Source organism: Dipodomys spectabilis, unplaced genomic scaffold, assembly GCF_019054845.1.
Source record: "Dipodomys spectabilis isolate Male_0828 unplaced genomic scaffold, ASM1905484v1 ptg000089l, whole genome shotgun sequence".
Lineage (NCBI taxonomy): Eukaryota > Metazoa > Chordata > Mammalia > Rodentia > Heteromyidae > Dipodomys > Dipodomys spectabilis.
Window position 1 is genome coordinate 3,871,544 of NW_024870766.1, and position 25,168 is coordinate 3,896,711.

General features: G+C 34.2%; 1 protein-coding gene across 7 annotated transcripts in view; it reads right to left on the reverse strand.

Moving 5' to 3' along the window:
- The window catches only part of Akap9 (A-kinase anchoring protein 9), a 187,859-nt gene that overhangs the window by 96,570 nt on the left and 66,121 nt on the right, over window positions 1-25,168 (reverse strand). For 6 of the 7 annotated variants that reach the window (XM_042684582.1, XM_042684585.1, XM_042684588.1 and 3 more), the window contains 10 exons: window positions 23,955-24,187; window positions 17,551-17,713; window positions 16,635-16,847; window positions 13,607-13,839; window positions 11,423-11,542; window positions 7,245-7,418; window positions 6,011-6,115; window positions 3,209-3,361; window positions 2,682-2,861; window positions 726-1,775 (listed from right to left, as the gene is read on the reverse strand). In XM_042684582.1, the coding sequence (XP_042540516.1) occupies window positions 726-1,775; window positions 2,682-2,861; window positions 3,209-3,361; window positions 6,011-6,115; window positions 7,245-7,418; window positions 11,423-11,542; window positions 13,607-13,839; window positions 16,635-16,847; window positions 17,551-17,713; window positions 23,955-24,187 (2,624 nt within the window). The remainder of the gene's footprint in view (window positions 1-725; window positions 1,776-2,681; window positions 2,862-3,208; window positions 3,362-6,010; window positions 6,116-7,244; window positions 7,419-11,422; window positions 11,543-13,606; window positions 13,840-16,634; window positions 16,848-17,550; window positions 17,714-23,954; window positions 24,188-25,168) is intronic. The other variant, XM_042684586.1, reaches the window with a different exon arrangement.

The following is a 25,168-nucleotide window of genomic DNA, read 5'->3' on the forward strand; positions in this document are numbered from 1 at the left end:
AATTAATTGACTACTCTGATTGATTGACTACTCTGATCTATTATTTCAGTGATAACAATGATTTTAGAATGTTAAATTTAGACTGCTGTACATAAAGATTTTAGAATGTTAAATTTAGACTGTTTGCTGTGTATGGAACTGGAACCTAATTTAACCTAACAGCTTTGTAAACAAACAAAATTGAGTTTAGGAGTATAATAAACAACAAATTTCAGCCAATCACAGACAACCAGCTGATCAGATCATACCCAACAAAAGTCTTTCTATAACCAATTAAACTATTTCCATACATTATTAAGAATAAGTACAGAAAAAGTATTGTAGACAGTAAAGTACTTACAACACATTAAGTAAAGTATTATAATTGAGTATAAATACTGCCAACTAGGGCTGGGAAGGTAGCTCAGTGGTAGAGTGCTTGCCTTGCATGCATGAGGCCCTGGGTTTGCTTCCTCAGCACCATATAAGCAGAAAAAGAAAAAAGCCAGAAGTGGCACTGTGGCTCAAGTGGTAGAGCGCTAGCCTTGAGCTTAAGAGCTGAGGGACAGCTCCCAGGTCCAGAGTTCAGGCCCCATGACCAATCAAAGGGTGGGGAAATACTGCCGACTGTTGTAAATGTTCTAAACTTCTTCTGGGTCTGAAAGCAGCACAATTCGTAAAACACACTTTAGATAAATTCTATTAAATTTAGTTTTAGTTAATGACAAATGTCATATAAAACTAACCTTGAGAACTTCAAAACCTTTTTGAGGGTTTCCTTTCTCTTCTTTCCCTTCCTGCCTTTTCTTACTGTCTTCCAATATCTTCTGTAGTTCTAGCAGTTTCTTTTCTTTATCCAAAGCATTTTTCTCTGCAATTTCTACTTGTTCTTTTTCTGAGATCAAGCTAGTGTGCATTTCAAATACCTGGCTTTCTAACTCTGATATTCTCAAGGTTAATGCAGACACATCATATTCCATCTTGTTTTCTGTTAGTTGACTTAAATTCTGCATATTTATCCTCTCAGACTCTGATGAAACTGTTTCTTTATCTTGATAGGATTTCACATATTCCTGAATTGCCTCAAGTTGGATTTGACTAACAAGAGCAGCAGCTACTTTTTCCTCAAGTATTTTCTGTAGGTTTATAATCTTTGTTTGAAGTGCTTTGGTTTCAGATTGGTCATGCTCTTGCATGTCTTTTATTTGTTTATAACATTGGGTAAGTTCTAAGTCCTTTGTACTAACAGAGCTCTCAAGTTGTAGCACCTTTGTTTCTAAATTTCTCCTGGAAACCTTGGTGCTTTCTAGGGGTTTAAGAGCATTCTCAGTAAGGACTCTTTCCAGTTCAGGTTTGTCATTACTAAGATCATCCATAGCAATGTTAACACTTTTCTCAGGTTCACTTTGGATCTTCTCCTTATTTTTCTCATGTTCTCTCTTTAAATTGCACAATTCTTGTGTTAGCTGGTTCATTTTAAAATTGGTTTCCTTAAGAACATTTTTTGTGAAGGCCATTTCTTCATTAGTGATTTCTACTTGCTGTTCTAAAGCCATTTTTTCAGCTATAAGCTTATCCAACTGATGTTTTAAACTATCAGATTCTTCTGGAAAAGAATTAGTATCCACAGATGGCTTCTGTGAAATATTTGTCAATTCCTGTTGAAGTGTTCCAATCACTTCATTAAGTTGCTCTATTTCTTCTTCTTTGTTTTTCTTCACACATTCTTGATCACTTACCAAACATTCTATTTGTGTTTCTAGATCCCTTATTACTTCATTTTTTTCTTCAATGACCTATTAGTTAATGAAAAAAGGAAACATAATAAATATGTGTTCAATATTTTGGAAGCTCTATTAAGATCAAGATTTTAAAAGAGATGATCATATATAAACTCAATGCACTACTGAGACATATTTCAATATACAGCACCATCTCCTCTATCATGTAAAACAAGGACCTTATTTAGAATGTTATTCTGGAAGATCTGAGTGGTTTATACTTTTAGTAGTTTATTTCCTATGAAGAAAATAGTCAATAACATTATATTCTTTTGAAAAGGAGAAAGTAGTGAAATATCTACAACAAATGGCACTCATAGGTAATTACCATATCCAATTTATTTTATAGTTAGAATGATATGATGAAATGAGACAAGAGTTTTCTTGAAATCTTTTTGTTTTTGTCAGTTGTGGGGTTTGAACTCTGGGCCTGGGCGTTGTCCCTCAGTTCTTCAGCTCAAGGCAAGCACTCTACCGCTTGAGCCACAGCACCACTTCCTGTTTTTCTAGTAGTTTATTGGAGATAAGAGTCTCATGGACTTTGCTGTCTGGGCTGGCTTTGTACTGCAATCCTCAGATCTCAGCTTTCTGAGATCTAGGATTATAGGCATGAGCCACCAGCACCTGGCTTCTTATAATCTTTAAAAGATGCTTTTTAATATTAGAAGGGTCACTACCTTATGTATGTAACTGTAACCTCTCTGTACATCACCTTGACAATAAAAAAATAAAAAAAATTAGGAGGGAACAAAAGTACCCATAGCTTGTTAATAAGCCAATAGGTCATAAGTTAAAGTTAAAAAGTAAAAGAGAATTAAGATTTGTTTTTTAAGTTCAGCAAGGACATGAAAATTGTTAGCACTTTGTCTTAAAATTCTATATTATAATAGCTGGATAAAAACCAATTTTAAATGAATATACCTTGTTATCTGTTTTAAATTTAAGTTGTTGTTGAAGTTTTGTAATCTGATCATTCAATTGGTCAATTTCTACCTCTTTTTCTTGTATTATTTGAGCAAATTTCCCAAATAGTACATGTTGATCCTGGGTAGAAATAGTATCAGATTCATTTATGGCAAATCCCAGTTTCTCCATTTCAGTCTAGGGACAAAAATAACTGTCATAGTTGAACATACTTCATTTCATTTTCAGAATATTCTTTCAATTAAGTTTATGAAATATAACAATACCCATATGTAAAAATGAAGAAAAGTCATAGATAATGAATTTCAGTAATTCTTATAATATTTTGATAAAGAATTAACGTATTTTCATTTATGATTAATTCTAAATGTTTAGGCTGAGCAGAAAGTAGGTTCCCTGCAAATCCATTTGCCTACTACTCCTCCTCTGTTAAGTATTATTCAGTAGCTGGACACAGCAAATACTAACATTATAAAGTATGAAAACCAAACTATTTATTTCAAAAGTTTTTCTAAAGCCATTACCTTAAATAATTTGTTTTCTTGTTCAAGTTCTTGTAGGCGAGTGGTAGATTCCTTTTTCTGTATTTCTAATTGCATATGAAGTTGTTGCACTTCTTCATTCTTATTTTCTAGCTCTTCTCTGAACTGTTCTAACTGTTCTTCCAAGTTTGTGATCTTCAATATAGCAATTGTCAAAAGGAAAAGAACTTTATACAGTGGATTTTGGTTAAGACAGAAGAGTACTGTATTTTTTTTTTTTTTTTTTACAAAGTATGCATGTGTAAAACAAGTAAATCACTGGAATAAAAGAAAGTGGTTTCCTAAGCCAGGTACACATGTTTGATTCCTAGACATGTTCAACCTACACCTTCTTAAACTATCCTGTCTAAAGCAGTCAGGAATCCTTAAGCAGAAAGAATACAAGGTACTCTTTCCTATGTAAAGTATATTCTGATGAAGCCTAAGAGGGCATAAAAGGAAAGAGAGGTCTGTATTTTATGTTAAATCTAGTTGTTATATTTCAAAAAACTCAAAGACTTCATAGAGTTCAGTTATTTTATCACTAAAACCATTTCAACTACTGAATTAAACAACTAGGAGGCCTATCTTCCTTATGGTTTGAATGGCAGAAAGCAGAGGCTGACAACACCAAGGGATGCTAGGTCTAAATTACAGAAACCTCTAAGTAAGGAAATATAATTTTAGAGATAATTAGTTCCCTGGCAGAACCAAAGAAATTTAATTTCTGAAGTCAGATTATCAGTAATAATAGTAAAGCACTATTCTTCTATTGTCTCCCCCAGTTCCCGGTACTAGGGTTTGAACTCAGGACTTTGTGCATGCTAGGAGGTGCTGTACTGCCAAGCCATGCTTCCAGCCTTTTTGTCACACTTGGACCTCAATATTTTACATTTCCTACTTTAGCTGGGGTATGTGTACCATGACCAGTGTCTTCTACTGACACGGACTCCCCAACTTTTCTGTTGGGGCTGGCATGGAAACCTCCCTTCTCTCCATCTTAACCCTTCTGCTAGCTGGGATGATAGGCATATGCCACTATTTTACCTGTCTAAAGCCACCATATGTGATGGTAATAGCGAAACTGAAACAAAGGACAAATATTAAGAGCTAATTATTATTATATTTTAAAAGACTGTGTTTGATTGAGGACCTAACAGTCATTTAGGTATGAAAGCATTTCTAAATGTGTATTTCCTGATGATCAAATCTGCTGTACCAAAAGCAACCTAAGACACAGAAGCAGTATTCAGAAACAGTGGCTCAGTGTACCCTACAAATCAGTGCCTGAGAAGTTGCTTGAACACAAGCCGCTTACACACTGACAATTTATTTAAGTAGACTCATATCTTAGGCCTGGCAAGGCAAGGCCTTAAAAACAGGACTAATATTTCTTAAACAAAAATAGTATCAATAATAACAGCCATCTCATATAGATAATTTACTGCTACTCACTATATAAAATGTTTACTTGTATTAAAAAAATCTTGTGTAAGAACCTCATGAGGTCTATGATTATCTTCATTTTAGAAATGAGGAAGGGATTCATAAAGATGACTAACCTGTCCTGAGGTCACTTGGCTAGTATGTGGTGAAGCTATCTTTTGAACCTTCAGAGTTAACCTTTGTAACCTTCTATTTAACTTCTGGAGACTTATATTTAATTTTTTTTGTAACACTGGGCATTAAACTCGGTAGGCATTTAAATATATTTAGTGGTTATGTATATGTAATTAACAGACTATTTGATAAAAACTAATGATTATACCTTCTTGAAAGTTGTTTTGCATAATAGTATTTATACCTCTTTCCTATCGTTACAAATACTTTTGAAGATACAGGTGCATTACAAGTAAATAGTAATTTGTTCAAAATCTCTACCTTACCTCACGTGACATACACATTCTTTTTTGATATATCACTTTACAAATTCCTAGCTTTGTGCTACTCAATGTGAGATCTAGCATCATGTGAGAGCATGTTGTTTGAGCAGAATCTCATGCTACACTCAAGATTTGTTTTTTACAAGAATCGCAGGTGATTTTCTTTCTTCTTATTCAACTACTCTAGTTTCATGCTTAGGTTGTTGTTTTTTAAAATGACATACTTATAATTAGACATACTAATTATACAAAGGGGTTTCATTATGTAATACTTCTGTAAATGCAAATAATAACTCAGGCTATCTCACTATTGAACAATTTCCCAAGCCACAAAATCATTATAAAGGTTTAAATTTGTTTTATTCATGTTTATCTATTAACTGATATCTCAACTATTAGGATTACATAAATTTGTGTGATTTTGTGGGTTCTTTTAAACTTTTTTTTATAACACACAAATATCTCATTATGAGTAGATTCCTTGAAGTCTGTTGGTTACTATGTGTAGAGTACCTCTTTACCGTTGTAAAGGTTACAACTCTACATATAACTCAATGAATACTGAATTACAATCCTTAATACATCTTGCCAACAAACAAAATATATCCTAATGTTTTGGCAGCATAACATTACAAGAGCTCTAGGATCAGCAAAACCTGAAAGAAATTCTTTTAATGTTTGCTTAGTTTTCAGAGAGGACAATTTTTTTGTCTTGTTTTTTTGCCAGGGCTTGGGCTTGAATTTAGTAGTCTCATGCTTGCTCAGCTTGCCTTCTCACAACTAGCACTCTACCACTTGACTCATGCTTTTAAGCCCAACTTTGGCCTTAGGCCATAAATGACATTCTGTCCAAATGATCCCTTCAGGAAATAGATTGAAAGTATTTCAAACTACATTTAACATTAAAAAATAAATGCCTTACCTCTTTTTCCTTTCTGTCTATAGCATCTCGTTCAGCTTGCAACTGTATTTCTAGAGACAATTCTGCTTTAGCTTCTATAGCTCCAAACTGTTTGCCATCTTCTACCTTTAAACATATAAGAATTTTCTCAAAATTTTAGCTATTACATTTTAATTACTCAATTTGTGTGTGTGCACAGCATTTTAAAAAGAAGTGCCAATTCGATCTCTTCGGTAAGGAGAAAACTAACATCAATGAGCAGTAAAAAAGCTGCATATATTCCATGCTGAATGCATCATCCTGCATAAATTCAATCATGAATTTTTTTTTTTTTTGGTCATGGGGCTTGAACTCTGGGCCTGGGTGTTGTCTCTCAGCTCTTCAGCTCAAGGCTAGTGCTCTACCATGAGTGACAGCGCCACTTCTAGTTTTCTAAGCGGTTTATTGGAGATAAGAGTCTCATGGACTTTTCTTCACCAGGCTGGCTTTGAACCTGGATCCTCAGATCTCAGCCTCCTGAGTAGCCAGGATTACAGGCATGAGCCTCTGGCGCCTGGTTACAATCATGAATTTCTAACAGGTAAAATTCATTACATAGATAAACTGAAGACTGGGCTGGGAAGGTGGCTCAGTGGTAGAGAGCTTGCCTTCCATGCCTGAGGCCCTGGGTTCGATTCCTCAGCACCACATAAGCAAAAAGAAAAAAGCCGGAAGTGGCACTGTGGCTCAAGTGGTAGAGCGCTAGCCTTGAGCTGAAGAGCTGAGGGACAGCGCCCAGGCCCAGAGTTCAGGCCCCACAACCGGAACCAAAAAAAAAAAAAAAAAAAAAGATAAACTGAAGACTTAGCTCCCATTTGTCCCACTCTCAAGCTCCTCATTCTGGGCTTCTTCATTTACTCATCTTTACTTTCTGCAGGATGATGGGACATATTTCACTACTTCTTACACTGGGATAAAGCATCATCCTAAACTGGTGTTCATTTTTCAGTTAGCTATTCTTGATGGCTAAAAAGATAATTAACTCTTCTAGTACAATTAATCTTCCTTCATAAAGTCTAAGGTATACAAATACCATTTAAAAGTAAATAAACAAAAATGGTGAAAAAGTCAACAGACATAAAGATATACATTATTACTATCTTTAAGTAACAAGTTCATTAACACTTTTAAAATTTATTAGACCTAATGTTTGTATATCCAAGAATGATCTTTATTAAGACACTTTATCACGTCAACTCAAAAAACATTGTCTCACCTTTTGAAAAGTATCTGTGCTAAGTAATGCTTGCTCCAGTTCTCTTACTCTGCATTCCAATTTCTCAATTTCTTCATTCCGCTCTTGCACATCTCTCTGAAGCTGTTCTTTTGACAACAAAAGCTCACTGCACTTGTCTGTTTTCTCTTTTAGATGATTTGTTAATTGCTCAACCTGAAAATATAATAAGCCACATTAAAAAATTAGGATACATAACTGAAAACCATATTTTATCTTTAAATAATGTTTTCTTTACAGCTGAGAGTGTAGCTCAGAAGGTATATATATATATATATATATATATATGTATATACATATTAATGTGATAAACACAACAGTGATATCTGCATTTCCATACTTATATATGTCTATATTTTAGGTTTTACATACATATGAGAGTAAACAAGTAACCTTGCTTCATATGATGGTTCCAGATCCATCCATTTCCCTGCAAATGACATTTTATTCTTCTTTATGATTAATATTCCATTATACATATATACATTTTCTTAATACATTCATTAATCCACGTCACTAGGGCCGTTTCCATATCTTGCCTATTGTTAATATGGCAATAAACAGTGGTGTACAAGTGTCCATATTCTATCTGTTTTTATATTCCTTTGGATAAACACTCAAGATGACATTGCTGAGTTGTAAGGTATTCTTAATTTTTTGAGGGATCTCTTTATTTGTTTCCATAGTGGTTGTACTAGTTTGCATTCTCACTATCAATATATTAGGGTTCCCTTTTCCCCACATCCTTGCCAACATTTGTTGTTTGTGTTCTTCATGATGGATGGCCATTCTGTTACAGTAAGATGTTGTTTTGATTTGCATTTCCTTTATGGCCAGGGATGTTCAGCATTTCTTTATGTATTTACTTGCAATTTTACTTCTTTCCAAAAGGCAGGTGTCTGTTCAGTTTACCAATTTATCGATTAATTATTGGTTCATTAGTATTTTGTTAAGCTCCTTCTTTTCTTTTCTTTCTTTTTTTTTGGTCCAAGACTAGGACTTGATAGTTCATGATTGAACCATGCCTCTGACCCTTTTCAGATAAATAGCTGGCAAAGATTTTCTCTCATTCTGTAGGTTGTCTTCTGCAAAGTGACTTTATGCCTTGCTGTGCAGAAGCTTGAGTTTGATGCAGTACTATTTGTAAAACTTGTTCTTTGTCCTAAGATTAAGACTGCCTCTAGATAGTAAAGGGGTGAAATGTACTCTGAATGATTATCTAATGGCACAACCACACCAAGACCTTGTAAAGATGACAAATATTATTTACTGATTTATTATTTTTTTAATAAATATATATTTTATTATAAAGATACTGTATAGAGGGGTACTGATTTATTCTTATGTGAGATAAGATGACCGTAAACCTTTTTCATGCATATCTTGTAATAGTTATTTGGAAAAACAACAGTTATTTGAAAAGTTATTCAGTTCACACATTTTACCCTACCAGAACTAAGAGGACTGGTGCTGAAGATAAGTTTCTCAAGTGTCTCTAGCCTTTGTTTCTCTTCTACCTGAAATAAAAGACTGATACACAGGCCCTTTCAGATGAATGGCTGTGACAGAAGAAAACAGACTAAAATGACACCCTATGAAATTAGTTCTGATCAAGTAAAGAAAGTTACTAAAAATATACATGATTGTAAGAAAGAAAGGAATAGTGCTCTGCTAGTGAACTACTGAGAAAATTACCCAAAATGGTAATTATTTCTCAAAACATTTAAAAACTATAAGCTTAACTATGATTATAGGTTCAAAGATGACTGTAATAAAGCTACTGAGATGTTGGCTAAGATTTGGAGTAAAGTCAAAAGAAAAGGCAAAACCAAGTAGACTAAAATGGTACAACATACAATTAATACATTCTTCTGACCTTGAGAAAATCAGAATCTGAATCAGATCAGGCAAAGGAAAGAGAAAAAATGGAGTATAATGTTCCAAAGGAAAATTGAGCATAAATACCCTTTCTAGTTGCCTAAGTTTTTCTAAGTTCTAGAGTTTATACAATCTTCTGAGTTTCAATAAAACACTATTTTTTCAAAAATGGTGAAGATGCTTTTGTGAGGAATAAGGGCAATGAATACAAACTCTGTAAGATCGATAATTTTTCTGCTTCTCTAGAAGTAACATTTTATTACAGTGACTTTATAGGTATTTTTAAGTTCTTAGAAATTCATTTTAGATGAAGTCCAATAAAATGCATAGAAAAACCAATTTTTTTATTAAAAAAAATTTTTTTTTGTCAGTCATGGGGCTTGAACTTTGGGCCTGGGCGTTGTCCCTCAGCTCTTCAGCTCAAGGCTAGCACTTTCCCACTTGAGCCACAGTGCCACTTCTGACTTTTCCTGTTTATGTGGTGCTGAGGAATTGAACCCAGGACCTCATGCATGCGAGCCACCTTCTCAGCCCCAGAAAAACTAATTTTTATAAATGAAAATTTTATTCAGAAACTATGTTAATTCAATTTACTCATTCACATAGGAAACATTGCTACATAGGAAAAACATGAGAGCCATGATAGGAAACAAGAGAGCCATGATCCAAAGTAGGTTTGCCTTGCATCAAGTACAATTTCTATATCACCATGACAAACTTGGTGTTTTTTGTTTTTGTTGGTTACTGGGGTTTGAATTCAGGACCTTGCATTTGCTAGGCAAGACCTCTACCACTTACGTACTTACATAATACCTGAATCCCTTTTCTGCTTTGTGAATTTTCTGGATAGGGTCTTGTATTTTTGCTTAGGGACGGTCTTGGACAGCGATCCTCTTACCTATTCCTTCTGTGTAGCTGGGATTATTCATGAACATCACCACATGGATGGTTGGTGAGATGGGAATCTCTCTTACTTTTTGCTTAGGCTTGCCTTAAACTATAATCCTCCTGATTTCTGCCTCCTGGGTAGTCAGGAGTACAGGCCTGAGCTACCACATCCAGTCTTATGACAAACCATCTTTAGAAATTTACACATTCAATCTTTCCTCATTCATGGAGAATTCATTCATTAAAAATAGAATTCTGACATTTCTACATGGGAAACAGGCAGTAAGTGTAAAACAGGAGAAGAGACTGAACAGGAGTCTATCACGACCATCTAGGCAAGCAATGATGACAACTAGAATGTAGAAAATGAGTCAAGGTGGAAAGAATAGAAGATGCAGCACAAATATGACCCATTAATTGGAAGCAAGGTTGACAAAAGGAGTGAGATTGAAGAATTCTAAGATTAAGTAATGAGAAAGGTATAGAGGGCACAAAATTTATTTGCATGAAGAAGGGACATATTTTAACATTACCTTTTTTGTATATGCTAGTCAGTAATCAAGAGTTGTCTTTTGGGCAAATTAATTGAGACATTTCAGGACAGAGTTGGCAGCTGACTATTCAAATATAGAGCTGTCAGCAATAAAGGTACAAATGTGGATTTATACATGGATGCATGGGAAGAGAATATAAAAAATATTAAAAAAGGGGGACTCAAACTAAGTTGTAGGGTGTCCCAACATTAACTTTGGTTATACAGAGAAGAAAAATATTAGAGAAGAAAAATCAGTGGAGAAGGTATGTTACAGCAAAGAAAAGGAAGTATTTACAGAAGACTATGATTGGTTGAGTAAGGTGAAGACAGAGAGGTAATTATTGGACTCTGGATACTTTCACAGAATAGTCTGAATGGAGATAGAAGAGCTGTAAATTTCACTGGAGTGGATATAAAAGGAAACAGGAAACTCTTTTTAGTGGAGAAATGAACAGAGAAGTTTTGCTTAATTGGGTAATACTAGATTCAGATGGGACTGATTCAGAATTTCAACACAATTCTGTGTGTGTGTGTGTGTGTGTGTGTGTGTGTGTGTGTGTGTGTGTGTGTGTGTGTGTGTGTGTGTGTGTGTGTGTGTGTGTGTGTGTGTGTGTGTGTGTGTGTGTGTGTGTGTGTGTGTGTGTGTGTGTTACTAGGGACTGAAATCAAGACCCCACTGAGCTGTATCAGCTCACTAAAATTTCTAGGGTGAATATCTCACATTTAAGTAATACTTAATTTTCTGATTTATAAGATTTATACATAGTAGAAAGAACTCAATTAAGTTTCATGGTAAAATCATTTTATACTCAAGATAAGCTAATATACAAAATCAGGCAATATCAGTAACAGTTCTTACCTCTCTAGTTTGATGTTCACTGACAGGTTGGAATCGAGGTATAACCTTAAGTTGCTGTTCTAGCTTCTGTATTTCCTGTTGAAATACATCTCTTTCATGTTCTCTATCAATGGCTTGCTCCTGAAGATTAATAATAATAGTAATAACAGAAGAAACAGTAATTATTAAGCTTATGTTTTCCTATATCACTCTTTAGTTTTAAGTTACTTTGAATATGAAGGACATCACCATGGAATACCCAATACTCTAAACCACAGAGGTATGAAAATTTAACTTAATTTTTGGTATGATCAGAGACTGCTTTGGCTCTAATTTTACGGGGTGGAAGTACTGAGTCCATTTTTTGCACTAGTTGTTTGTAAAATGGGCTTTTGATTTTTGTCTCAGCCTATGTCTGGACTGTGGTCATTCTATTTTATGCTCCCTGCCAAAGCTAGGATGACAGGTACACATCAGTATGTCCAGGTTCTTCCACTGAAATGGAGCCTTATGAGCACTCCTTCTCAGTCCTCTACCCCCTGGTTGACCCAGGATGACAGATGTATCATGCCTAGTAATTAGTTGAGAGGAAGGTCTCAAAAACTTTTTGCACAGGCTGGCATTTGAACCACATTTCTCCCAATCTTAGCTAGGATTAAAGGCATCAGTTACTACACATCCAGTCTTGTCTCTTCAGTAAAATAGTAAACATTTTAAAATACTTTTTCTTTTTTTGGGGGTACTGGGGTTTGTGCTCAGGGTGATAGCGAGGTAAGCACTTTTCTACTTGAGCCATACTTCAAGTCTCTAAAGTACAGTTTTTTTTCTTTTTTTTCTTTCTAGCTGGCATTGTTACTGAACTCAGAAACTCTCACTCTTGCTTGACCTTTCTGTTCTACCACTTGAGCTTTACCCTCCACTTCCAATTTTGGGCTGGATTTGTCTGCCCAGGCTCATTTTCAACTACAATCTTCACATCTCAGCCTTCTGAGTAGCTAGGATTATAGGCATAAGCTCCAGTGCTCAGGTAAAATTAAATGAAGACTGAAATAAAGTAATTCTCCTTAAAATGAACTTACTTTTTTATACAAAAGAAGCATTCCACTGTTAGTCATTAAAAAATCACTACACAAATTGGTAAATCAATTTCTTTAATGCTATCTGTTTTATACCTAAAATTGTAAAATGTGCAAGTCTGATAGGTCACTACATGAAGAAAACATCAGCTTATAAAATCCTAATGAAGAAAAATCATTTTTTGGGGGGACAGAGCAAAGGCAACATGATAAGAGCTCTAGTCCTTTTGAAGGGAAGCAGTGGTAGCCAACGAACTGTGGGAAATCTTCCCTGAGTTTGCTCTTTGTTAAATGAAAGACTAGTATAAGGTTAATTCCCAAGTTAGATAAGCTAACTGGTTAAACTTATACACAAGTTAAATGTTTACTTTTTAACATTTTAGGTCCTCTTCCTACCTTCTTTCCTTCTTTTCTGGGTCCTCTCCGAGATTACCTTCTTTCCTTCTTTTCTGGGTCCTCTCCCTACCTTCTTTCCTTCTTTTCTGGTCTACAGATTAAATTCAGGGGCTAATAATAATAAGCATGGGCTCTACCACTACACTATAACTCCAGTCCTAGCTCTAATTGTACTGACACTTTATTACATTTGTACATATGTATGTTTGTATGCATTTATTTACAGACAGGGACCTATCTAACCCAAGCTGGCCTGGAATTCATGATCCCCCTGCTTCAGCCTCCCAATGACTAGGATTACAGATGTAACCATGATGCCCATATCTTGTACTACTTTTAATTCTAATTACCACAAACTAAAAATTGTTAAAATTTTTGATAGCTCATGCATATAATCCTAGATAGTCAGAAGGTTGAGATCTGAAGGAGTGCCTGGGCAGAGAACTGAGAGATTCAGTCCCCTATCAACCAGCAAATGCTGGTTGGAGGTATGGCTCAAAGGATAGGGAGTTAACGATGAGCAAGAAAGCAGAATGAAAGTGAGAAGGCCAAGTTCAAACCCCAATTCCCCCTCAAAATTGGTCAAATTTTAATAATAGTATTTTTGATAAATTGGTAGAATATATAAGTGAAAATAGTAATTTAAGAGTCTTCAGAATGTCTCATATACAGCCTAAAGTAGAATCCAGTAGCACTGTATTGAAAAATCAATACTGAAATTGTGAATACTTACATCTAAAAATTTCCTCATTTTTTCTAACTGCTTCTCCAGTGCTTGACTTTGTTGTCTTAAATCCATTAGTTCAGCATTTTTTTCTTGCTCCAGTTCTATAAACCTACTGACTTGTTCCTCAACATCTATTTCTAAAGCTTTCACTTGTTTTTGAAGGTCATCACATACTTTTTCAGCTTGACATTGTACTTCTAGCTTCTCCTTCATTAGTTTTTCTGTCTCCTGTAGTAATTCTGTTTAAAATGGGAATATATATTTAGTTAAGTTATAATTAATGTTGTGATGAAATCATCCATAACTGTTTAAATTTTGCCTAAATGAAATATGATTTAGAATTTTAAGTATATACAGAAAGTGTTATATTCTCTTATAAAACTATTGTCTTTTATTCCTATATACTCAAGTTAACAGTAATAACATTATACAATAACAAAAGGAAATTAACCTTACCACACAAAATAACTTCTTGTGAATACAACATAGTAAATAACAAAGTAATCTATTTCCACTATTAGGAAAAGAAGAAAACTCAACTCAAACAGAAAAAACTCACCATTTTCTTTATCACAGGCAAATTCATTCATTCCAAACCCCAAAAGTTTACTTTATATGCATATATAATACACACAAAGGTCAAATTCTGTAGTCATTAACCAAGGCAAGTAAGAGTTACAAAAAAAAATTCAAAAAAAATCCAACCAAGACTACAACCAGAATTTCCTGTTAGTTTTCCTCCTGATTAGATTCATACTCCTGAGTTGCTTTTGCATGGTCACATGAGTAGACTATGAGTTCAAACCCTAATTCTGCCATTTGTTCCTGTGTGACATTCAATATGAAGATCTTCAGTTTACATTCAACATGAAGATCTTCAGTTTCCTCATATGTGAAATAGGGATACCATTATTAACTATCTCTTAGATTTGGCATTCAATAAGGTAAAGCTTGTCAAGATCAGTGACTGGTGTATGGTAAATACTAAGGAAGTGTTGACTATTATTAATACAATGATAAAGAGTACACAGCCAAAGTAAAACTATTCACTACTGGAGAAAATGGAAAGGACATATAGTTTTTATACTGATATGCCAACATTATACTCAGGACTGGGAATCTATAGAAAATGTCTTTCCTTTAAAGCAATCCTGGTATTAAATATTAATATAACAGTAAATCAATCAGAAAGTAACTTTTATTAAATGTTATTGATCCTTTTCCTACCATCATCTTATAAACCTCCTGATTTAGAAGGAGCATTTTGAAACAACAGACTGGAAGAGATTAATCTATTGGCAAGACAAAATGTTTTTTGGGTCTTTTTCTAAAAAACATTTTCTTGGGAAAAAAATCTAAATATTTTTAAGCTCTCTGAAAAAAAAAACAGGTATAATAAGATGATGGTTACTATGATTCTCATTTGTTAATTTCAAATAAAAGTGTGCACTCTTACATCACTAAGTTGTGTTGTTAAAGAGAAAACTGTAAGCAACATGACTGAAAAATTAGCAACATGTTAGTTAGCTGAAAAATCAAGGGCCACCAAAATTTGAGTTAAGTCTACTACCAAAAAGAAGTCCATGCAATTGTATACACACACACACACACCTGTTCCAGGTGCTGCATCAACTGCAGCATTTATCGATCCTATGAGAACAGAAACAAAACAAAACAAAACACAACAGAAATAGAATTATGCCTTCTATTTTCTAAAATAAGTTAATGCATGTGCACACATACTTTGAAAAAAAGTTTAAGATATCCGTTATTATTGCTAATACTTTGAGAAGGTCCAATAGTTCCTATAAATTTTCTGTGTGACATACTCTTTCCCACATTAAAAATTCTAGCCCTAAATGTTTTAAACTAATTTGAGCATCAGAAAAAAAGCTTTACTATATGATAAAAATGTATGCTGCATTCTAAATTGAGAAATGAAACTAGAGAAAATATACATCTATAATTTCAAGTATTTGCTCAATATTAAAGAGATCATGAAAATGGAATTTAATGTTCCGTTGTTTCAAAGACTGATATTTGCCATTAAACAAGCTTTAAGATGTTACTTCATTTTTCATTTAAGGAAAACTAAAGATTACTGTAAATTTAAATATTTAAATATTGAACTCATTTGTTTGTATGTACAGGTAATGAAGCATGAACTCAGAAGCTCATACTCTCATTCAGTTTTTTTTTTTTTTCCGTTCAAGATGAGTCACACCTCTACTTCTGGGTATTTGCTGGTTAGAAAAGAAGAGTCTCATGGACTTTTCTGTCTGGTCTGTCTTTGAACTGTGGTCCTTAGATCTTAGTAGCTAACACTACATGCATGACCCACCAGTTCCCAGCTTGAACTCCCGTTACAATTAAACTAGATGCTAGCAACAGACCTTGTCAACATGTTCTGCTTATAAGCCCAATCCATACCTGCTCATTTCTGGTATAAGACCAGTTTTTTTGAGTTACTTAATCAAACCATCTAATTTTTGATGCTTTTCTTCTGTTAAAACAAGAAAGCTAACACAATTTACAAAAATCCAGTAATAATTACTTGAGGACAGGTCTGAAAATAAAGAACTAAATTTTCTTTTGTTGTTGTTGTTATCTGTATCTGTCAAAGGTAAAAGGACAAAAATATCCAATTCCACTAACAGTGATATTCACTAGACCTATGTTGAAAAAGAACTATACAACTTTGTGGGGAGGAAGGTTGGGAGGGAAAAAATTGGGAGAAAACAAGAGAAGAGGTGATACTGTTAAAAGACAAATATACTCATTACCTGAACTATGTAACTTTAAACCCTCTGTACATCATCTTTACAATAAAAATGAATTGAAAAAACCAATTCCACAGGAATAAAGACATTTGGCTACAAAATACAGTATCTTGTAATTTTTTAAGTTCTTATATAAAATATAATAATGGCACTGAAAGCGATAAAAAGGTCACCTTGAATGTTTGATAAACATGAATAAAAAGAAAACTATCATACAAAGTCTGAAAATACATATGAAGTCTGAAAACACATACGCTGTTCAACTGGGCCTGCATCTGCTTTCATAGCCTCCTTCTGTCTAGACAGTAACTCTCTTTCTTCTTGAATGTGCTGTTGATCTATTTCCAATTCTTGCAATCTATTACTTGCACATAGCAATTCCTGCTCAAGGCGATCTATAATATCAGCTTTTTCCTGAATTTGCCTTTCAAAAAGAGTTTTTTCATCTGCATAGCCATCAATGACACCTGTAAAACAGAATCAACAGGGAATTTGCTGACAGTACCAACTCTTAAACTTTATTGCGGTATGTTCAACACTCTTTTGCTTGTTTATCTCTGTATGAGATAAATATACAAATATGAAGAATTTCTAAACTTTCCAGTACTTTGCTACATTAAAGTATCACATTTTGTTTATGTGACTCATTTTATTTAATAGACTGAAGTAGATAAGCTTGTGGAAAGCTTCATATAAATGAGGTGTTTGTGAACTGAATCACATTTCAAATATACTAGAGGAGGTTGATACTTTAAGTAACTACTATAAGTTTAACACCTACAACAGTATCAGAGGCTTCAGAAGCTTACACACCTAATAAAGACCTTAAAATACAACAGTATCTTTTAGACCTAGTCTGCTCTTCTTTAAATTCTAAGAATTGTCTTACGCTGGTGGAATTACAGTAAGAACTCACCACCACCCATTTCTGTATTTTCTAAAATTTTTAATATTTTCCGATTCTACAAATTATGTTTATAGTTAAGTACATTTTCTTAGTTATAAATTTAAATATTGCATAAAGAACTCTAAAGACAAATGACAGTTACTTTTCAATGGTGACTATAAATCACAGTAGACTAGGAGTTTCCCAAAGCTGGCTATATATCAAAATCTGTATTTTAATATTGGAATTTCTTTCCTCCCAATTGCCAATGGTAAGGTGCTTACCCTCAGCCCTACTGAGCTCCACAGCCAGCTGTTCTCTAGCCCTGGACTCCTCATGAAGGCGTTCTCGCAGTTCTTCTTGGCACTTAAGGGATTCTGTTGCTTCCTGTTTCTGTCTAAATGACTCACGCATCAACTCTGTTTGTGTAACTTTTGCATGTTCAAGCTATACAAAGAGGGAAAGAACATATAAAGGAAAATAAATTGTTAGGAAAACTAGTATTGTGGGTTTTTTTGTTGTTGTTGTTGGTGGTCATGGGGCCTGAACTCAAGTGGTAGAGTAGCTGCCTAGCAAGCCTGGAGCCCTGACTTCAATTTCCAGTACCATCTCCAAAGGGGGAGGGGAATGTGCTTCTTTTAGAAATAAACCACCTTAAATCAATGGATAAATATTCTATCATATAAATGAAAACAAAAAAACTAAAGCAAGACTTTTATTGTATTTGCTAAAGAATTTTATATATTTGGTCTATGACAAACTTTATTTCTTTTTTACCTAACATATACTGACTATACTCTTATAGTATATGCTATATGGTAGACTAATGATACAGATTAATCTAGTGGTATCAAACAACAAACCAGTATAAATAACTGATTTTCAAAAATCTTACAACACAAAGATATTGAAAATACAGCCTAATTAAAGTACCACCATTGGCATACACTGGCGACATTCCTAAACATTTTCAAAAATATCAGTAGATATATTTGAGGCTACAGCTTTCACTCAGGAGGTAAATGGATCACTAGGGATTGAGTTCAGGTATATGAAATGACAAAAAAGCACTGTCTCCACTGTGGTTACATGGTTTGTTAATATTACTATTTGCTTTCTGTTCTACCAAAAAAACTTTGTTGGGAAAAATTGAAGTTTTTATGCATCTGAAATATACATTAGTATATTTTAAGCTTATTATGTAGTAGTTTCTAACCTATGAGTTAGTAATGCATTATAAAATTATGATATACTTAACATTTCATTCTAATTTTTAAAAAAAATTGTTATTAAATGTTTAGGTTGTACAGAGGAGTTACTCATTATCATAAGTCAAGTAATGATATATTTAATACTGTATTCTTTAAGAGGCCGTATAATATTGTATTCTTAAAAGGCTTCCAATATTCATATTTAAAGTGTTATTTTCCAAAGAACATGGATTGTAGTGTTACTGAAGTTTTCTATGGTCATGTGAAATCAATTTCTAAAAATATCTAGTATGCAATCATTATTTTAATAGGATGTTTCAAATACCATTTATAACATACTTTAAAATGAGTAAACATATAAGACTGATGGGAAATTAAGCATAATATGTAAATTACAAGCTGGGCACTGTTAGCTCATGCCTATAATCCTGGCTACTCAAGAGGCTAGAATCTGAGGATTGCAATTTGAAGCCAGCATAGGCAGGAAAATTTGTGTCTCTTATCTATAATGAACTCCCAAAAAAGCCCAAAGTGGAGCTGAGGTTCAAGTGATATGGTGCTAGCCTTGAGTAGAAAAGCAGAGGGATAGTACTTAGGCCCTGAGCTCAAGCCCCAAGACTGCACACACAAAAGAAGTTGAAATTACAAACGACTGTACTGGGATTTGAAATTAGGCCTCACACTTGCTAGGCAGGCACTCTACCATTTAAGTAACTATGCCATTCCCTTTGTGGGTTGGTTATTTCCAAGATAAGGTCTTGACTTATGGGCAGTCCAGACTCTGATCCTCCTAAGATCCTCCTCTTTGTTGTTTCCCTATGTACCTGGGATGATAGGTGCATATCACTGCACTTAACCATTGTGTTTCCCTAGTAGTTTGGGATTTAGGAGCATACCACCATACTAAACCATTGGTTGAGACCAAAGTCTCAGTAGCCAGGATTACAGGCTTGAATCACCAAACTCAGTTTAAATATTTTTTTACTGTTCACTGGCAAATACTCCTTTTTCTTTAGTTGTAGGTAATCAACACACATGAACTTATAAATAAAATAAACATGACCAGAAAGCATGAACTAATTTATATGTAACTTATAAATCTGTTTAGTCATAATCAGTATTTTAAAATATATCAATTACTTTTAAATATTCATATGTACTTTTCCCTATTATATTATTATATATTATGTTATCATTAGTCTATTATATTAATATAATCATTACTTATTAACACATGAAATCTCTAAGAGTTCAAAGCCATAACTAAAACAATTAAATTTTCCTTTTTTAATTTACTATAAATTATTTGTAACAAAATAAATGCTTGCTTTAGAAAAGTAAAGTAAGTCTTGGCTTTTGTGTTCTATTTTACAAGATCTCAACTAGCTTCTCATTCATTTAAATAGAATAAAAACACAAGCAATAACATTAGTTTTACAAAAATGAAACAAAAATGTTGATGCAATCAAGTAAAGTAAATTCAGCAAACAAATTTTATGATGACAGACGGGGCTTACAGTTTATTGAGCTAAGTCTTACCTCAATACTTCATACTTAAAAATCTCTCCCAAGGAAGCAGAGGTGTGGCTCAAGTGCTAGAGTGCCCTTGAGTTCAAAATCCAACCAAGAGCTCAAGTCCCTGAGTTCAAGCACCAGTACCAGCGCAAAAAAAAAAAAAAAAGATATACAACCTTTCGGGGCTGGGAAGGTGGCTCAGTGGTAGAGCACTTGCCTTGCATGCATGAGGCTCTGGGTTCGATTCCTCAGCACCCCATAAGCAAAAAGAAAAAAGCCGGAAGTGGCGCTGTGCCTTAAGTGGTAAGAGTGCTAGCCTTGAGCTGAAGAGCTGAGGGACAGCGCCCAGGCCCAGAGTTCAGGCCCCACAACCGGACCCCGAAAAAAAATCTCTCCCAAGCAGTATACAATTTAGCCCTAGTAACTGAAATAGTTGCAAGTATATATGTTTCAAATTCAGTATTTGATGTTTTAAGACAACTTTATTATAGATGTAAAGTATGGGTAAAGCAGTAGGTATTCCAGAGTTATAACTATTCTAAAAATCCATCTGACTTGTTAAATATTAGCTAGAAAGTAATAAAAAGGGCTGTAAGCTTTTAGTGAATCATTTACAGCAGATTTAAGTATCAAATGAGCCTGAAATACTGAATATGTATTATGCTAAACACACCCATAGCAATGTTTATAAAAGACATGTCCCATTAAAAGCAGAAAAGGGCATTTCTCTACAAGATTAGTAGGCATATTAGAAACAGAAAAGTTAAGCTTCTTAGTGTGCGGAGAAAATTTAGAATCTGAATTTATTTTGTCTAGAAGCACAGCTAATATGCTGCATAATTATCAATATTTTCCAAATGGCTGACAATTTACTTTGCTGTTTATGTATTACAATGCTATTCTATCAGATATATTCATTCCATTTTATTTAGGATCAGCATTATACACATACAAATCCAAGAATCTCAAGGACAAGTAAGATCTTTTAAAATAGCTTTCTTGGAATTGAAGAAGTGCAATATCTCATTCTGCTTTCTGGAATTAAAAAATTTAGTCCTTCAAAAATGTATCTAGAATCAATGAGCAGTAACATACCAACTAATAACAAAACATGATTGTACTTAATCTTAATAAGGATAATTTTTCATTTCTCATCATATTTAGTTCTTAAACCAAATTACTTTTTAAAATACTTACTGAATAAGGAGGGGTGGGCAATGAAATTTTAGAAATAACCTTTAGTATGTGCCCATTTCTTTTGTGAATAAAATGAAAAATAGAAGTATTAATAATTACTGAATTATTTTCATCCAAATGTTCACAAAGAGGAAAAGGATATGGTAAAGGTACTCGAGATTCAACCTCATAAATGTCTTCATCTTGTTCTTCCAAGCAAGAGGCATTGAGATTAACAGTTGCTAAATAGGTCCTGTAAGAATCCATTCTAGAAGATGAAGCTGCCACACTTCTTCATTTACTTTTTCAATTTTCCACCATGTTAAAAAGTTCTTTTCAGTTTATCAAGATTTTCCATACCATTGTAAAAATTTCATTTTAGCATTATCAAATAAACATAAAATTCATACAAATCAACAATAAAAAGACTGAAAAATCCAGATAAAAATTTACAAACCTAAAAAAAGTTCATCAGGTAACCTCACCTCAAAAAACAAAACAAAAACAATAAAAACAAAAATAAAAGCACACAAAAAAACCCAAACTGGTTCTAACTAGAATAAGTCCTTGACAAATAAAAATATAATTATCAAATTAGCTGGGCAAAAAAACTGCTCGCAGTTTCCAGTGCATCTCGTAACAAATAAGCCTTCCAAGTTTCCTGGCAGGGAAGGTCAAGTTTTAAATCTCCATAGTAGCAGTCTTGAAAAATGTAGTTGCAACATTATTTTCCTGGTTGCCGCTTCACTCTATTCAGAAGCTCTTCCTAACAGAGGTATTCAAATAGTTTCTTCCCTGAGCTAAAAGATTCTATCTACTCAGTGTCCCTGGAGAGAAAGGTCAGCACAGAGGGTGTGGTTTAATGTCTTTACCTATATAGGTATAATGACAGGTGGAATGTGAATTAAAACGCCTACAAAAAAAAAAAAAAGCCTGCCTAACAGGATCCAAGTTCCATGTCCGGTCATTGAAAAAGACTTATTTAGATAAGTTTATGATGTTTCTAAGATAAGCTAGTGTTTTTCCATCTCACTAGAAATTTAAAAATAAATATTAGTTATTGGAGCACTAATCAGTTACTGAAGTATATCAAATAATCATGATGAATTCTATGAATTAGAACACTTTTTTGACATTTACTTAGAAACAATACATTTGAGCAGCTACTGAGACTAAATATAGATAGTCCAGTTGTCACCTATTTTCAGACTTGTTTACAGAGTGTGTGCTAAGGAAAAATAATCCTTTTTAAAGCTGTTCAGTATATAATAGTTGGTAGCTTGTGAATTCCAATTGAAATGTAAAAGTTCAAGCTCTATATAATGGCTACTAGCTACTGGTGATCCAGAAACTTGTATAATAGTGAATAAACCTGTGAATAATAGTGAAGAAAATAGTGAATTTTTAAAGAGAGTTTTTAATATTAAAAGTTTCTCAATAATGAGAGTTGCTTTAAAAAAGAAAATGGCTTTTACTATGGCACATGTTTTTCTGTCTAGTAACTAAACATCACAAAACCACTAAGACCTTATATAAGTAGAAAAACCCATACTAAAGCATGCAGGTAACAAGAAAAATCTCTTAGTAGACACTCTCACTACATAAAGTTGTTCTTTTTTTTGAGGAGCTAGTATTCATTCCAGCTAGTATTCAACCTCTTTGTGGGACACAAATAATTAGGCAGAAACAAAGTGAGATTTTAGCCTGGTGATGGTGATTCATGCCTTTGATCCAGCTAATCAGAAGCCTGAGATCCAAGGTTTGAAGCCAGCTCTGGCAGGAAAGTCTGTGAGATTCTTATCTCCAATTAACAAGCAAAAAGCTGGAAGAGGAGATATGGTTCAAGTGGTAGAGCACCAGCTCAAGCAAATAAGCTCAGGGGAAGCACCCAGGTCCTGAGTTCAAGCTCCAGTACTGGCAGAAAAAACCCAAAAAACAAAAAGTGAGATTTTTTTTTAATTTCTTTTTTTTTTTTTTTTCCAGAAGGCCCGGTATTCAGGGAGTTAGCTTGTGGCTGGAGAGGGAAGCTACCTCTTAAAATTCAGAAAAATGCTGTCGTGGTTTCTTATGTCCCCTACTAGGCTATGAAGATGAACCTGCCTTTATTATTGCTGAAGCTAACTGATTCGAGGTATCTAACTCTTCTCAGGCTGGCTTCCAAGTGAGATCCTCAGATCTCAGGCTCTGAATATCTAGGATTACAAGCACAATCCACCAGTGCTCAGCTTTGAAAATTTTTTGATAAAAAGTAATAATATGAATAATATGAAAATAATGAAAAAGTAATCATATGACTAATATGAAAATAATATGAGCCGGGCGCTGGTGGCTCACGCCTGTAATCCTAGCTACTCAGGAGGCTGAGATCTGAGGATCGCGGTTCAAAGCCAGCCCGGGCAGGAGAGACCGTGAGACTCCTATCTCCAATAAAACCACCAGAAAACCGGAAGTGGCGCTGTAGCTCAAGTGGTAGAGCGCTCGCCTTGAGCTGAAGAGCTGAGGGACAGCGCCCAGGCCCAGAGTTCAAGCCCCACGACCGACAAAAAAAAAAAAAAAAAAGAAAATAATATGAATAATATGAAAAGTAACAATATGAATATTAAAAGAGAAATAAATTTAAAAAGAAGATTTCTGACACCAGTGTTGGTTGTCACAAAAACAACCAATTACTAAAGGAAAACCTGACCAAATTTCTGTGGGACAGCAGAGAGAAACATTTAGTTATTTCCCAACTTGAAAAAAGTCTGCTTCAAGCTCAGGAGATATTAGGAAGATTAAGAGGTTACCTGACTACTGGTTTCACTAATGGCTTCTAGGAGTTTTTCAACAGCTGCTTGCAGTCGAGAGCTAATATTTAGCATAAGTTCTTCATTTTCAGGGTCTATTTCAGTTCCAGTAAAACCACTCCTCACAAGCCGTTGTGACAACTCTGTTCCTTCCTCAGTTATTTTTGACCACATGCTGCTGTCATTTCTTGGCATGTCATTTTCAGAATAAGAAGGCATGGATTCATCTGTAACTAGAATAATAGTATGTTAAAGGCATATGTTAGGTGTTTTGCGTTATGTCATTAATTATAAGTCAGAAGCCTGAAATCATTGAAATTACAAGGTCTTTTAATAACAGCATTGCAATGAAACAAATAACATGAAAATGCATAATGTAATATTATCAAATTGCCAAGTATATAAAAGAAACATTAGATTATTATCCTTTTTGTATATCCTGTGTAGATATGCAATAAGTCTAGTATTTGTGTTATATGGAATTTTTCTTTGATAAAATTTCTTCCTTTTTTGGTGCTGGGAATCAAACTGAGGTCTTCAATTTGCTAAGTATACACTCTAATCATTGAGCTATATTCTCAGCCTGACAAAAACTTTCAAGGTAACTTTTAGTAGATATTTACCAAAAGTCAAGGAGGTACAGTTTGCTAAGTAACAAGAATATGTAGTTAACAAGATCTGGTTCTTATCTTCAAAGAAAGTATATTTTATTTCCTTTCACAAGAAATAAACATATAATCACGTGAAAAAACACTAGGTTGCATGACTTATTCGGGTCATTAACAACAATGGAGGAGAGAGAACTTGTTAAAAGACCACTTCAATTACCCAGATGAGAAGTGAGGTGAACATGAAATAAGATGGCAGGATTGGTGGCAACTGGGAAAAGACACATGTTGGAAAAGACTGAATGTATAGGACAAGGTGAGAAGAAAAGTAAAAGATGAGTCTAGGTTTCCAGCTTAAATGATTCTTACAACACTGAAGCCATTAAAAGAAATGCTTAGGGCAGGGAAGGTGGATCAGCGGTAGAGTGCTTGCCTTGCATGCATGAGGGCCTGGGTTCGATTCCTCAGCACCACATAAATAGAAAAAGCTGGAAGTGGCGCTGTGGCTTAAGTGGTAGAGCACTAGCTTTGAGCTGAAGAGGTGAGGGACAGTGCCCAGGCCCAGAGTTCAGGCCCACAAATGACAAAAAAAAAGAAAAAAGAAAA